Here is a 16,679-nt window from a genome sequence, read left to right on the forward strand (position 1 = left end):
CAGCCGCCGTTCGTCAGCTCGCTCGTCTCTTTGCTCGCGGAACGCCGGGGGTTCGAGTGGTCTGTTGCTCATAAAAGGGTGGAACGAACCAGAGCCCGGAGTCTGCGGAGAGCTTTGTGTTTGCTGGAAGGGTGCCCGGCCTCCACGAGTCCAGATGTCAAGGGAAGATTAATTCTAGAAAGTCTTTCCTCAAATTCAGTTCGCCAGAGTAAAATCTCGTATTTAAAATCTTAGCTGCCTCTGAACTGGGTTTTTAAAGGGGGGGGTGTAGTTACGCACATTGGAGAGGGTTTGACAGCCCGTTGACGAAGAGACGAGGGGTTTTCCATCGTTTTATTAAAAACTTTTAAAGGTCTAGAATGAAAATGTACACCTACTACAGCATCATCAGTTTGTACACTCACAGTTAAAGTGCTAAAAATCAAACGTTACAAAACCGACACTGGACTATGTAAACGAGTCTACCACGAGCTGAGGGCAAGCCGAGCCAGCTACGGCCGGTACCACCCCTGCGGCAGCCACGGGCACCCTCTCCGTGGGTCTCACGCACACGAGAGCTCCTTCCTCCCTCCTTCAGAGGCGGATGGAATCACAACACGAACAGGCGCGCGCCAGGGGAAGAGGCGGCAGCGCCGTGACACGCCCCGAGTTCCCCAGCGCACGGGCCCGACGACCGCTCGTGACGGGCAAAACCCGCGTGAAACATCCTGCCCCAGGGGGGGAAACGGACCCCGACCCGGTTACAAACGAAGTGCGTCGGGAGAGGAGTGAAATTTCACATTCAATTCAACATTCCGCTGTTCGAGGGGAACCTCGGGCTGCTCAGCTCTGCACCCCGGTTTCTCAGTACAGCTGGGGTTGCCCACTCCCCACCGCCGGCTTTTTTGGGGGTCCTCAGCCCCCCTGGAGCTGGGCTGCGGGGTCGGCTCCCCTGGAAGGGCGGGCATTGCTCTAAGGGCCGCAGCTCCGGCTCCTCTCGTGGTCTCCCGGGCCCTTCCCGAGGGGTTTTCCCGCCCGTCCGTGCCGGAAGGACTTGGCAGCGGGGTTCGGTTTGCAGTCGGATTTCGGCTGGAGCCGCCCCACGCTCCCCACCGACCCCAGGCACAGCTCGTGTCTAAAGCTTCCGTAGCAGGATGTAGCTCTAAGCACTAGGAAAAGGGAGAGAACTTGCGAGCGGACAAATAAATTTACAACTAAAATGTGGCTTTTTTGCTGCTGTTGGATTTTTTCTACGCTTTAGAAAGACAAGCGTGACCGACCCAAGGGGAGGGGGCTGCAGGGGTCCCGAGAGGCCTTTTCCATGCAACACAACGGCCCCGCGAACGCCGAGAGCTACGAAGGGGTCAAGAAAGAAGGAACATCCCGAACTGGGCGGTTCCGTTGTCAGCAGCAAGCGGCCGATGGCCGTTCACCAGCTGCTTCACCCGGACAGGCCGGCGCAGGGCACGGTGCTCCCCGCCGAGGGGGCGCTGAGGCCGCAACGGGATAACCCGGGAGATGCCGTTCCCCGGGAATACCGGCGTAAGAAGCCGTGGGGTTTACGGGGAGCTTTGCTACCGCGATCTCGCAAAGCAGGATTTTGGGGGCTTCAGCCACCGCGTGCGTCGGACGGAGACGCGTTAACCTGCCGTTGGGACGAGCTGGAGAAACTGGGCTCTGTACAAGTTCTCCGCCTGCTTCCGAGGAGAGCGGGGCCGGCTTTTAGCGGCGTGGGTCTGCTGGGGAGGGACAAAGCGCTGCTGTGAAACCCCGAGGAACGTGGGTTCAGCTGCAGGTACGTCAGGCCGGCCCGAGCCCGAAGCGAGCAGAGCGTTTCAGCAAGGGCAGAACTGCCGTCCCGGGCCGGGGTTTAAGCTCTGGGGGAATTTAAAGATCGGCACCGGTCCCAGAAACCGGGCGCCGGAGGTCTTGCCAGTTAGCAGGGGGTGCCAGGTAGGAAAGCACCCCAAAACCACACCAGAGCTGGTGGCTGGGCAACCTGCCACCGAAACGGTTGGACTAGATGATCCTTGAGGTCCCTTCCAACCTGCTAGTCCAGGATTCTACGAACCTCGGACACGCTTCAGAGCCCCAAACCGTGACTATTGGGGAGCTGAAGCCGTGCGGGTGCCCTGGCCGGGGAACCGCATCAGGGCTGGGGCAACAATCTCGCGTGTGAAACCCAAAACCAGTCGTTTCCACCCCGGGGAGGAAGCGCTTTGCAGGAACAGAGCGGTGTGCTAATTCAGGTGTGGAAGGTTAACAGGGAGGGTTTGGGATTACAGGGGGAGGGGGGGGATAAAACCCAGCCAGAGCTCAAGTTTTACATTTCGATCACCTCTTTGGGGTGACGGGGGTCTGTCGCTCGCCTACGGGATCCATGAGCCAGGAACAGCTTAGATGTTCCCGTCTGGAGACAATACGGGGACTAAACCTCACGAATTAGCAAAATTTCAGGCAGGATAGATTGCAAACCTCCGTCATCATTCCCCTGCCTGACTCTAAACAAGTCAAAGCACTGCCACGATTTAAAAAATTTAAAAAATACTGGAAATTGAGCCAAGAAGATCAACCACTTGAGCTTATTCAGTTTGGTTACAGTGTTTAGGAGCACTCAGCTACCCGGCTCCTTTGCAGCTCCAGATCCCTAAACCCATCATCCCCTTGAAGCAGCAAGTTATTTAGTAGAAGCTGAATTTGAAAACGAAAAAGGGTTTCACCCTTGAGGCTTACGGGGAATTGCAGTTTCCCCAGTTTAAGTCACTCAAGAGATTTTTCAGGCCTCTGTCTGCGTTGGCAGAGGTGACCTGGGCAGCTGTCCCTGCCGACGTCCCCCGGGGCGCTTTGCTCTGCCCGGGGGCGCTCGGTGCAGCGACCTCCCTCCCTGGATGTACCACCGGGGGAGCGCGGAGCTGTGGCTGAGCTTCGTCACTCCACGTCGGGTTTGGTTTGTGCTGCTTCTCCCTCGGAGCAAAAGCCCCGTGGGAGCAAGAACGACAATTTACGGTAAATCTGTTTCTACGACACGGTGACAGCCCGGGCGACCAAAGAGCGCGCGGGGACGCGCTTCGCCGAAGTGAGTCAGCGCAGCGCCAGGCTCTGACGGAGGCCCCGCGGCTCGGTGCCCTGCTCCTGCCCTCGAGGTTGTGCCACCCCAGCGGGTACCAAAAGGGTACACGCCTCCAACGGGTCAAAAAGGGAATTCTGTCCGGACGATGGAAAAATAAGGATTCGTTCCCCAGCGACGCCCCGCAGGAATTACTGAGGTAGGTTTAAAGGCAACCAGCGCTCCCTCACGCCGAAGGAATCTCACAGCAGGCGCTCCAGAAGACGGACTGCACCATCCGAGACATGCCTCGACTTTTGCCCGCGGTGCCAACAGACACTCCCCGTACCCCAACGGGTTATTTACACGCAGAAAAAGCCCCAACTGAGAATTCTCTACTGTGACTCTCTAGCGGGGGATGAAAAGAAAATAACCCACAGCAGAGGTCGGTCAGCAATGCTGGGAAGGAGCCAGGAATGGAGGGTGGATACGGCGCCTCCTCCTCCGGGCAGCAACGCAGAGGGTTTCTGGCTGCTGCAGCCCGCTCCTTCCCCGCCTGCCGGCAGCTCCGGCCTTGGTTTCTCCCACCTGTTTCTAAATTCTTGCTCCCCGCTCGCTCGAACCCCCCAGCAGCTGCCCAGGGGCCGGCAAGGACGAGGGGCTGGCCCTGGTTAAATCCCTCCTGCCTGTTCTGGCCTTAACCTTCCTCACCTAGGTCACGGGGTTTGTAAGCAGGCTTTGTTCTGGTTGTAAGGAAAAGGCCGTACATTCCAGTTTGGGTGACAAATCCAGCTTTTCTGTTATTATTATTATTTTTTAAATAGATCAGGAATAGGCAAGCTCAGCTTTTGTACATTAATCTAAAAAATAAGTGGCTGAATATTATCGAGATAACTGGTTTCCAGATGGTTCTCTTCCTACGTAAATTGTAAACAAGTAGAAAATTTAAATAGTCTTTCGTAAAAAAAGCAAGGACAATACAAGTTATAAAAAAATCACTCTTCCCTGCCTCTCTCTTCCCCCACCCTCCCACCCCATCCCAACGACCGAGCCTCAACAGCTCTGGTAAGAGCTGGCGACCACCAGCGCGGCGCCCTTCGCCAGAACGCTCGCTCCCGTGCCGCATTTCCAGCGAAACCCTTAGAAGCGCCCGCCGACCCCCGCAGACGCCCGTGACACGGCGCGTCACACGCGTCCCCTCCCCCTGCGCTCGATGACCACAAGTATCAGTGTCCAACCGCAGAGGGGCGCGGAGGAATCCCTTCCGTATTCCAGCTCCCTGATGCCTTACAGGGAAAAATCTCAGCGTGACCCGCCAGCGAGGTGTCAGGGTGACACCGACCGACACGCGGAGCCGTCGGAGGGAGGGGGTTTTTTGCCACAAAGAGTAAGAAATTCAGCAATGGTGGCTGATGAGTGACAGTTAACGAATAAATAATTCCCTACGGCTAGGTTCAAAGGAGGCAACCAGCTTTTTACTCAGTAATTCCACATTCCTGAACACTCTAGCTCTGAGGCAAGCACAAGGACGGTGGCTTCAACACGAAGAAGCCAGTTTCGGCTTCCTGATGCACCCCGTCAGCCCCCGGTGAGAGGCGTGGTAATACTGAGCTGAGGAGGAGCCGCCGGCCGCGCAACCGCATCCACCACGGCGGCTCAGGCGCTGGTGCCGTCCTCTTCGATGACGCGGTTCATGCTGGTCCCGTGCGTGATGTGCGTCATCGGGTTGCTGCTGAGATCCCTGATGCTGCTGTGACGCGACTGGTCGTTGAGCCGATGGGAGCTGCTGTGCCTGGAGTGGTCGGTCAGTCGCGACATGCTGCCGTGAGGTAGTCTCTCTTCCACGCCTCTGTAGCTGCAGGGAGTGTACCTGAGGCACAGGAAGAGAGGACAACCCTGACTGCTGTTACCCCGCGGAAGGACACAAAGAAACCCCGGTGGGGGCGCAGGCACACACAAAGCCTCCGCGTTCGTGAAACAAGCCGCTCCCTGGGCGGCTCGTACAGCCCCAGGCGGATCGTTTCAACGCTGGTTCTGAGCCCAGCGCTATGTGCAGCGCTGATAACCAGGTGAGTAAAATCCTTGACGATAAAGTACGGTATAAACCTTCACCGCACCTCAGTTAGAGCGGGTAACTCCCAATATTTACTATTTACAGAAACAAAATCAATTTACACACGGACAAAAGTGGCCACAAAACTACTAAGGTGACTTTAGGACAGGGCTGGCTCCCCCCCGCGCTCAGGTGGTGACGCACAGATCAGCGCCTTTGCAGGAAAACCGGCGCTGAACACGCTCACGCCATATAAATCGTGAAGAAGTAGCGCAGACTCTGAAAACATCACGAACTTTTCACAGAATCCCAGAATGTGAGGGGTGGGAAGGGACCTCTGGAGATCATCCAGTCCAACCCCCTGCCAGAGCAGGACCACCCAGAGCAGGTCACCCAGGAACGCGTCCAGGCGGGGTTTGGATGTCTCCACGGAAGGAGACCCCACCACCTCTCTGGGCAGCCTGTGCCAGGGCTCTGCCACCCTCCCAGGGAAACAGTTTTTCCTCATGTTCATGTGGAACCTCCTGTGCTCCAGCTGGCACCCGTTGTCCCTTGTCCTGTCACTGGCCATCACCGAGAAGAGCCCGGCTCCACCCTCCTGACACCCGCCCGTCACGTATTTATCCCCACTGATGAGGTCACCCCTCAGCCTCCTCTGCCCCAAGCGGAACAGACCCAGCTCCCTCAGCCTTTCATCCCGAGGGAGATGTTCCACCCCCTCCATCCCCTCTGGGGCTCTGCGCTGGACTCTTCCCAGCAGTTCCCCGTCCTTCTGGACCCGAGAGGCCCAGACCTGGACACACTATTCCCGATGGGGTCTCACCAGGGCAGAGCAGAGGGGGAGGAGAACCTCTCTCGACCTACTGACCACCCCCTTCTCATACCCCCCAGGATGCCACTGGCCTTCTTAGCTACTTTTTCCTCATTCCAATCCACACACCGACAGGGAGGGGAGATGCAATCAGAGCAAGTAACTATCAGCAGAACTTCCAGGTCTGGCACCACGACGGCCCTAGCAGAGGCTCGCCCAATTTCCTGCCAGACTTTGAGGAGAAGAGACGTACCGGCCGTCGCGCGATCGGTGCAGGCTGCCGTGGTAGCTGCTCACTTTGCTGTGGACGCTGCCTGCCTTGCTCCTTTGGTCGTCCATCATGGCCAGCTGGGTAGAGGAGGCGTGAGTGGACGTGCCCTGGGTAGAGGTGCCCCTTGACTTGCGGATGATGGGGGTGTTGGGATCTCTCAGAAGAGACTGAGCGAAGTCTGGCTCCTGCAGCACTTGCCGACTCTCGTTTACAACTCTGGACAAGACGTGCGATTGGAATCGTTAGTGACGGCAACGTGAAAGTCATCGCAGTAACAGCACGGTAACGATTTTACACACAGAACAGGCAAATGTTACAGCTCGGCAAAGAAGACCATCTATTTACGTCAGCAAGTCGCTCACTGCCTAATTTTGAAGCACCTCTACACAGGGCTATTTCAGCAAAGCTCATATCCTTGAATCCCTCCTCCTCCCCCTGTCTGAGCCTCCAGCCTGGGCACGTGGAACAACCGCGGAGTGTTTGCTTACGGCCTTAGTTTGCGAATGTTGTGGCAAGAGAAATCCTTGGGGCAGCGCTGTGACTCGGCACGCTCAGGCTACGCAGGGACCTGCCTCTGGGGGAACAGGGGAAGCCGCTTCCTCACTCAAACGACCTGGATTCAAACCGGCAGCAGAAGGAGGACACCAGGGAAACGCAGCACCTACTACAATGCCCAAGCAACTGCTCCGCAGCCCTGAGATCGGCAGTTACGGTCCCAGAGCTGCTCTGTTCGCTGGAGCCCCTTGCTGGGCAGGGCTGGAGGAGGGGCACACGCTTGGCCGCCCCACGATGGAAGGAGGTGCTGTCCCGTCCTCTACATTCCTTTTTTTTTTTTTTCATCTCTTTTTTGTGGGGAGGCCTTTTCCTCCCCTCCCATGCTCTACATTATCCTCCCACGTTCCGTTTCCGCTGCCTGGCAAACTCCTCCTCTTCACTTTCCCACCCACAGCAGATCCCAGGCTACCTAAGGAGGGGGGTTTGCGGTGGCTCTGCCTCTTACTGCTCAGGGAGCGGGGCCGGCGCAGGAACGCGGCTCCAGCCAGACGCTGGCACGCGCGGGGGCTCCTCTGCTGCACCCCGAGAGAGGATGGCGCTTCCAGAGGCCCCCCAGCTCTCCCCGAGACAGCCAGGCCTGTGAACCAGCTTCCTCTGCCTTCATTAGCTCTACTCCCGACCTCTACCCACCAAACCAGCAGGTCACCTCTCCGTAAATCCTCTCTAAACGTGCACACAGGTATTAAAGTCGTATTAAGTGGTTGTTAACCCTCTTCCTGTCATGGTAGGTTATCTTTCAAACAAAGGAAAATGTGCTCTGGCTTCACGGAAGGTGGTTTTACTTCAACCTCAGTGGAAGGCCAGCTCTGCTAAGGATGGGCAAGTCGAAGTCATGGAGGAGTCACGTCAAGGCTTGCTGTACTTGGGGATCTACTTTGAAACACTGACTTAAAAGACAATACTTACGATTGTGAAAATAGCTACTCATGGCTATCACAAAACCACCCAGGTTGTCTTTAAATTTATGCCATGCCTCAGAATAAATTGATTTCAATTTCCAGAAGCCCTAAGACACTCATATTGTCATTTTACCAAACTGTGCTTTGGCACTAATGCATCAGGGGGGATGAAAGCAAAGACATTTGCTTTTGACTGCAACCGCGGTGAAAAGAACTTGTGCTCCATTTCAGTGTAAAGCTCTGATCCAGCTGACAGGTAAGGGCGTTCACAAACACAAACACGCAGTTCCACCTCTCAGTAAATGGCAGAGAAGCTGTAGTATTCACCTGGAACCTAATTCTAGTTAAAAAATATTTATAAACAGATGGAGCAATGTAGATTGGAGCTGGGACGGAAGAATAACTATGGAAAAACAAGTGACAATTCTTCAGGGTTTTTTTGAGCTGTTGCTTGTCCTGTCCTTCCTTGCTCCGCTTTGGATAGTGACTGATTTCTAACAAAACTGTTCCGGTCTTTGCCTCCACGAAAAACTAACCAAAATGCTCTTCCAGGACTACAAGGGAAGAGGAGATCTTTCACCTGTACTCAACCAGTTGACCTGTCAGCCAGCAATACGCACTCTTTTTTCCTGCGTCCGTGGAAAAAGCTAGCCCACTCGAAACAGGTCTTTTTGCTTCCAACCCAGAAGACAGAGGGTATCCCAACGACCAAAGCCATGAGATATTTCATGAGAAAGAGAATCAAATCTGGACGGCTCATCTGAGTGACCTAGAGAGACAAAAAGAAAGAGAAAAGAAGATTAGACAACCCATCAGAGCTCACCACTCCATTTATCAACTCTTTTAAAAGAACCGTGTCTGCCTTGAGCCAAAGCAAACATCAACAGGGCTCCTTTGTTCTGTGGCTCTAGGAAGCACGACCGAGTGTGGTGTACAGTAACACAAAAGATTCAACTGCTGAGAGGTCTTGGCCTTTAGTTGTGTTCCTGGTCTGTGCCCTGAGTAACTGTGAAATATTTTCTAGCCTACAAATTATAAAGACTCATTTCCCTGGTGGAAGTAACCTGTATAAAAGCAGGTGCTACATCTGCTGTTGGGAAAAATCCCAATGAAATGCTCAACCCTGAGCCTTTGCTCCTTCGTTACACTCTGGTTACACTCGGAGTTTCCCTCCCTCAGGAATATGAGGCATCGGCAAGGTACGGCTGCCTGCCTCTTACTGACCCGGCAAAACCCCTCCCTCTCCCCGTTTCTCCTCCTTAAGGGATCAACTGAAGTTGAGAAAGCTCACGAGGTCTGTTTTTGCAAGCTTCTTGATACACAAAGGGTTTGTTTGGAAAAGATGCAGAGAAGCTACAAAGGTATGATTTCCAGGTAAGGCAGTATGGAACCAAACAGGCATCCAAGAAGTCTCTTGAATCCATAACCCAGCTCAAAACCTGAACCTTCAAGGACAGAGAACAAGCGCAAGCCTGAAAGGTACCACCGTCTTTGTACGAGAAGGCTGTGGAGGAAAGGAACTAACTTATTCTGGTATCATTAAGTCCTTTGTAAGCATTGGTGTGACACTGTCACCCGCACTGTGACCACGGAAGGTACTCCAGATCTCATTCTAGTCTCACACACCCACTGGCCAGTAAGTGACTGGGGGAAGAGGTTCCCTGCTGTTCGTCACAACCTGGGGAGAGCTCCTCAGAAAACCTCGATCTCCAGAGGCCCCTTCCCACCCCTCACATTCTGTGATTCTGCAAGCCGAGAAAGAAAACGAAGCCAGTCGGGACCAAGAGAGAAGGCGAACGACAAGCAGATGATGTGAAAGGACGGGAGACGTGATGGCAAGAGCAGCAGGAGACCAGAGGGAGGGGAGGAGATCCTGTAGCTGGGGACTCTGTGGTAAGGACTGACAGGCCTTTAACCAGAGCGGATCCAGAGCAGAAGGGTCTTCTGCCCGAGAGGAGCACGGCTAAAAGCAGCGGACGTGAGGCAGAAAAGGAACTTGGCAAGCGAGGGGAAGACATCACTGACTGTCTCATATCGTGACACATTGACAGGACGAGGTTCTCACCAGAATGGCTTTAGGATGCGTAACGCTAAGGCCGGGAAAGATGTTTAAACAAGCAGAAATTCGATTGATCTTCCGTTAAGTTCTCCCGACCCCAACAGAAATAAGGATAACAAAGATCCACAGATGGCTCAGGGATTAGTACAGCAAGAAGGTTTGGAGCTGTTTAATCGGGGGGAGGTGCTCACGAAATCAAGTCTTTCCAACCAGGAGTACCTGCAGCAACAGCTTGAGCCTGATGGTGACGCGGATGATAAAACCCATTATACTTAAGAAAGCGATCTGGATATCTACCGGCCTGTTTAAAACAGAAGAAAATATCAAACCAGCTGTTTCATACCAGGGGAGCTTCGCTCTGTAAGCTAGGAGTGAGACTGAAATACTTTGTGCAGTTCTGGGGATTCAGTCTGAACTCATCTTCCTGGGAAGCAGAGGGGTCTGGAGAAGGGCTAGAGGATGACAGGGAACAGTAGGATGACAGGGAACAGAAGCCGATCTTGCAAGAAGCTTGTCTGGCCTCTAAAGACTCAAAGGTGTGAAAAATACAATTACTATAAACATAAAATTTCTAAACTGTGAAATGTGGGAAAAACCACCTAGGGCTATTTGAGCTAAGCAATAGGAAAGAAATAGGCTGCACCAGCCATGAAGAAATGCCACCCTTACAGGAGCAAGATTTTGGAATAGCTTCCAAGCGAGAACTGTGAGGACAGGCATCTTCTAAGGTTGACTGACAGTGACAGTCAGAGCTCCCCTCTGATCCTACGAGCCTATATTAACGTAGAAACACATTCGCAACCTCCTAAAACAACATCAAGAACCATTTTTTCGCCCAAACTGAAAATCTGAATTCAGTGCAGTCACTGTGTCAAGATGATTTGCCAGAAGCAGGCTTGTGCCCCGTGGTTTTCCAACCATAGAATGCTGAGGGGCAGCACAGCTCCTATAAGGACCAGTGAAAACACAGCAATCGTTGCTTTAATACTCTGCATTATTACTCATTTTTTAATAGTATCGCCATCGTAGATGGAAAACGAGAATTTAAGCATCTTGCCCAAAATCACCTGGCACAACTGTGGCAGGCTAGAACACGACAAGAATTCAGGCCCATCGATCCTGGTCTTCAGTAACCACACGCCCGTCTTTCAATTAAATGTAGAAACATAACGAGCACTACTGTGAGAAGTTTCCTAGAGTTCGTCTTCGTACGCAGCGGGATCACGGCTCTCCCCATGTCAGTTCTTCCCTCAGCACTGCCAAGTGTGCTTTCCAGCACCCCCCAACCCAGGAAAAACCCTGATCTTGGAGGTCTTTGACCTCACTATGGACCCTCCTATGCTCACAACCATTTAACCACGCAGAAACGAGTCTGAAGGCTCTCCAGGTGGTTTTGTAGTCAAGCTGTGAGATTCCACTCAAGAAAAAAAAAAAATATTAACAATTACCCAATAAAAAATTATCCAACAAAATTAAACTCTTGAAAATTAACCTTATTATCTCATTTCATAATGTGCAAATACGGCATTAAGTGGAATAAATGGGGAAACTCATTGTTTCTTAATGAAGGTAATGTTCAGGTAAATTTTTGTATTTGCATATAATGCTTGTCCGCTGGGCCAAGTCTCCCCTGGCACAAGCACCGGCCTGAAGGGAATTTAAATTTGATTCTTGCGTGAAGAATAAAACAACAGTTCTAGCGCTAAAGCTCTCAGTTGCTCGCTGGACTGCAGGACATCTTTATTTCACTGACTGAGTCATGCTGCACTATGGCAGAGCCAACAGGAGTCAGGTGCCGTGACAGGTACATGTGTGTGTATCACACTGCTGTGGTGCGACTATGTCCCGTACTGAACATATTACAAATCTCTAGTGCACTATAAATCATGGAGATATTACAGTAAATCATGAAGATGTTATAGTAAATCACTTGATATCACAACTTCTGGCTCAACGTATTCGCGCTGGGTGCTACAAATAATGCCAAGCAAAAATTAAAATAAATACACGCAATAAATACTTTCAGGTGAAAGGAAGAACATCCCGCTCTTCGGCAAAGCAAGTTATTAAACATCATTACATACATTTCTGGAAAATAAGCCGCTTTGCACAAGGCAATTCAAGTCGTAACACACATTAGATCACTGGTGATTAATGCTAAAGGGACTGCACCTGCTTTAAGCACCGTGTACCTGCGGATTAGGAGACTTTTATAACAATTAACACAGGAAAAATAAAACTTGAAATTACTATTTGTCCTGGGTTACAGTGTAAAATGTGCCAAAAGGGAAAAAAAAAGTATTCCATTACCATCTTCAGGAGCTGTTGAGACCAGGTGGGACGGCGCTCCCTGCCTCCCCCCTCTGGACTATCTCCTGTTACTGGGCACAGCAATGCCTTATCGCTTGACCCATCGATCACTCCCTCCTGGGCTATCTCCTGTTAATGGCCCATCAAGGAACTGCCTCACGACTCCCCATCCCATGGTGAGATGCTCCGCCCGGGGGGAAGGAGCCAAGCAGTCCATGCCAAATAAAAACGGAGATCTCCAACACCCTAGCAGCCTTCTTCCACTGGATTCCCAGAGGAGCTTTTCCCCCCACTGGAGTTCCAGAGGACAAGAGCTACCTACCTACCACTGGACCTTCGGAGGAAGACCAGACCCTTTTACCTGATCGCTGCTTCCACAGCACTACACCCATCACTTCAGGAGGACTGCAGCCAGCATCTGATCGGACTGCTACTGCCCCCCTAACAGGGGGTCAGGTTGTATTTCTGACTCTGTCAGTGTAAACCAGGGGGTTGTTTGTTTTTCCCTGCCTTGTGTTATATATATATATATATTAGTAAAGAACTGTTATTCCTATTCCCCATATCTTTGCCTGAAGGCCCGTTAATTTCAAAGTTATAATAATTTGGAGGGAAGGGGGTTGCACTTTCCATTTCAAGGGAGGCTCCTGCCTTCCTCCGCAGACACCTGTCTTTCAAACCAAGACACTATTCCAGGCTTATAAAACTGAAAATACCAGGTGTTTAAACCCTGAGCCTCCGAGCCCGTTTCCCAGCAGCACGGCACTCGGGTAACTCCGAGCCCAAAACGCTGCCAGCTTCTCTCATCAGGACAGAGAACAGGCTGCACGGTTTCCAACAGCGGTACAGAACCCAGAACCTCATCTGTGTTCCCCCTCCAAACCTAAATCCAGGAGATCTTCACTTTGGCGATGCTGCCCTGCTCTTTAGGGAGAGTAAAACCGCGACGGACGACGGCGCAGTACTGCAGGCTTCAAGGTGGTTAGACAGAGGCCCGACACACGCAATTCGGACTTGACCTGGAACACCCAAACTTCACACACCGCTTTTCCCCAACGCAAGCCATCGTCCAAAAGCAGCTGCTGAGGCGATCTGCTTTGCCACACGACCAGAGCACTGCCAGTTCGAGCCATAAGGGCCCTTATCGATAGTAAATCCCCGCTGACAGCGAGTGTAACGTTGAAACTGTTTCAGGAGCACTTCTGCTATTTTAAAACCGCTTTTTTTTATACCCTCAGCTTCCGAAGCTCGGCTTGCCTGTCACTGCTCATGCCTCCTGCCGAGAAAAGCCAGGTAACTAGGGCTGCTGAGGCAAGTACCGATCGGCTGAAGCTACAATGGCAGCAACTCCAGCCCTACAAAACCACTTGCTCTTTCCTTTTCTTGACGAATTCATTGTGCAGGACCCAAACTCTTCCAGAAGAATCCAACTCCAGCACACGAAACCTCAATAATTTTCTGGGGGAGTACTTAGACGCAAAGCTGCTGCTGTAACACTGTCCACGCTTCTAAAATAACGAGCAGCTTCGTTTTTACAGCTCGTCTCCGTTGAATGACTAAGAGGAGACACAACGCTTCGCTAAACCCCAGGCTTCTTTAAAACCACACGACATCTACGTGCGTAACCGCCTTTGAAGGCGACAGTGAAAACTGGATGAGAGCCCCAGCTTCTGTTTATCTTCTTGTAGAGAGAAGATGACGCAGGGAATACATAAAGTGGTCCTAGACGCTGCGGAAGACCATCCTCCCATGCCTGCAGAGACTGTCGTTTTCTCCTCGCCCCCAGCCTCAGCTCAGTTTTGTTCAATTCTTGGCAGATTTGCAAACGTGAGGCGAGAGAGAAGTGCCCCAAATTTGGGGTGTAACACAAACGAAGAAAAATGGGCAGCCTGACTGATCGACAAATGAGACACTTGGGTCTCCGATGCCGTCCGTGCTGATGTCATAAGGTCACTCGATGCACTCTGTCTGTGTTTTTAAAAATTCAGAATATGAGCAGATATGTTTGAGCTTAAACAAATGCAGACTTCTATAAGCACTAATTGGGTCTATGTACCTCCCCGAAAGTGAGGATATTGGAAAACAGCTAAAGAAACAGCATGTATTTACTGCTCCTTCTCACATAAATACTTCAACTTCGAGGGAAAAACAGCTGCCATTTTAAAAGTACAGTGGAAAAAAGTGTGGTGGAACATATCGTTTGGAAATTGGTAATGGCAAGAACATGAAGACAAATTTTTCTTTTAAAATTGTATTCTCAGAGAAAATCTCTCTCCAGTAAGAAGTTTTGAATGAAAATGTGGCAGTTCTTTTATGAGAACAACCACAAAATGGGTAAACTTATTTTTAACCATTGATATTTTTTGCTACAACGATCAGAGTTTAAGAAACACTCCCAAAACCTAATCTATTGACATAACTGAAAGGAGGAAAAGAAGCTGAAACACAGTTACTGAGAACTTAAAATGTATTTTCATCTCATAATTTTCTACAAAACCCTTCACAGCTGCTGACTTCGCTGAGCTCCATGTAACGACACGTCACAAATACTGTAACAAGCAGAAAAAATCACTAGTGTGAACTCTCTGTGCAGTTTCCTCCTCTTTTATAGAATTCCAAGCAAGCAAAGCACTGCTAACATATTGTGTTGCAATTTCCTCAGGAGAGACACTTAAATGCCATAAAAAGCACACTCTCAGTGGCACAAGACTAAAAAGATCCTAAGAAATACAGTCTGTTATTGTTCATGCTTTGATAAGTGCATGGTACGTACCTTCTGAAGCTCCAATTAAAGATGTATGAGTATTTTAGCAATTTTGGGTTATAACACGCTATTGACGTACTGCATTTTTATCCAGTAACACCCTACACCGCTCTACCCTTCCTGCAGAGATGTGGGACGTCCTCACGCCCTCCTGCAACGGTTTAAACGCTGAAGGAGTTTCAGATATTCAGCTTTCCAGGTAGGGATCCAAAGGGGTACTTGATCACAAGATGCCCTCAGCAGCTGCAGCACCCTCCAGCTCACCTCAGCTGCCTGTTTTGGGACTTGGAGGCACATTACAGTAATTTCCCTGGAAATTATTTCTGGATGAGCATTAGCTTCGACTTTCAGTTTTGTTCTGCAAGTGATCCAAGTTGTGAGATGCTAATAAAAAGTCCCAACATGCATCTAAAACCAGAGGGCAAACACTCTTTCAGCTGTAAAATAACAGCTCTCAAATACTACTCCTTTTTTGGCACAGAGGGAGAAGCATGAAGCCCACCGGAAAAGCCATCTGTCTAATATCAGAGACGGAGTCCCACTGCAAACTCAGCAATGAGGAGAAAACCCTCTCAGAACTAATACTGCAGGTTATCAGCTCAAACAGTAACTCTGAACACCTACTACTTAATTTAATTCAGTCATTTCTTCTGTTTCCCGCTTGGCACCCTTGCCAGACCCCTCCTTTGTGGCTGTTAACCTCTGCGCCCCCCTCATTAGCACGTACCAAAGGCTTTCAAAATTCCTCTTACATGTCGGCAAGCCACTGACTCAAATCTAGAGACACTGCAGATCTCCTCTGGGCCCTAAAAAATGATGATAATACCTTTCTTTCTAGATAAAAGCCTGTCTTACAAGCGCACTGGTCAGGAGCTGCCTTTCCCTGAGGGCAATGTCAAGGAAACAGAGAGCAGAAGGCGGCCAGTGGCCATGTCCTTCCAGATGAGACCCTCTCCTAGAGGAAAGGTGATACTGGTGGTGATTCTCCGTTTTCCTTCATACCCGATCGCTTTTCCAGAGGTGCAAGAGGGGCTCACACGCTCTAGCAAGCTGAGAACTTGGCCATTTAGCAACGCCGGCAGGAATCATCGTTCTTGAGCGACAGCCTGCTCGTGGCGCCCTGCGTCGGACCTGCTGCAGAGAGGCCAGGGATGAAGATGCGCTTGGAAAGCCTCGGCGGGCTTCGGGCAGGCGCCCGCGCCACCGCTGGGCTGCAGGGATCGGAGTCCCTGAACCGAACCGCCTGGCTGTGTGCAGCTCCAGGCCTTCGGCTGACAGGGAAAACCAGGCAGGGGTTTGGGCCATGCGCTCCGCGCTGCGCTCTGTTCAGACCCGTCTCACCAGCAGCCCGGGCACCGACGTCTCACCCAGCGGAGAGCAGCGAACAAGTCCTGGCAGACACAAAGATCGCCTCTGCGATAGGGAGATTTCTGGAATCCATTTTTTCCCCTCCCACCCGCCGGGCTGGCGTGGTGGCTGGGTTGGTACAGACCATCAAACCGAAATGTACTTTCCTCGGCGAACACCAAAAGACGTTAGTTTGAAGGCGTCGTTTCCCTGCTGGAACACACAGTGGCAGGTGTTCAGGACGGAGGTTAAAAACATCCATTTCGGCATTCCTCCAGGGAAAAACAACGCTTCTTTGTAGGCACACTGTTAATTTAAGATGCTTATATAACTAATTTCTGAATATTTTCCCCTTCTGCCCCTGAACTATCAATCACGGTTGCTTTTTAGCGACAGAGACCAGTGGCCTCTTCCCACTAAAATGTATGAAATTGCAAATTAATGAGCTCGCTGCGTGTGTGAAGTGAAAGCGCAAACACAACACCTGTCCCCCTCCTTTGGGGCACGGTTCCACAATAACGCCGATCATTTGATATTTCCCGAAGGATAAAAAGCAATGAAATTCAAATTAACCCATCCTTTTGT

General features: G+C 51.2%; 1 protein-coding gene across 2 annotated transcripts in view; it reads right to left on the reverse strand.

Moving 5' to 3' along the window:
* Window positions 1–4,681: 4,681 nt before the first annotated feature.
* FZD3 (frizzled class receptor 3) overlaps window positions 4,682–16,679 on the reverse strand; it is a 53,532-nt gene continuing 41,534 nt past the window's right edge. For both annotated transcript variants that reach the window (XM_086461701.1, XM_086461700.1), the window contains exons 4-6: window positions 8,235–8,383; window positions 6,143–6,376; window positions 4,682–4,895 (exon numbers count right to left, since the gene is read on the reverse strand). In XM_086461701.1, coding sequence (XP_086317827.1) covers window positions 4,682–4,895; window positions 6,143–6,376; window positions 8,235–8,383 — 597 coding nt within the window. The remainder of the gene's footprint in view (window positions 4,896–6,142; window positions 6,377–8,234; window positions 8,384–16,679) is intronic.

The sequence above is a fragment of the Leptosomus discolor genome, chromosome 2 (genome assembly GCF_034619465.1).
Source record: "Leptosomus discolor isolate bLepDis1 chromosome 2, bLepDis1.hap2, whole genome shotgun sequence".
Taxonomy (NCBI): domain Eukaryota; kingdom Metazoa; phylum Chordata; class Aves; order Leptosomiformes; family Leptosomidae; genus Leptosomus; species Leptosomus discolor.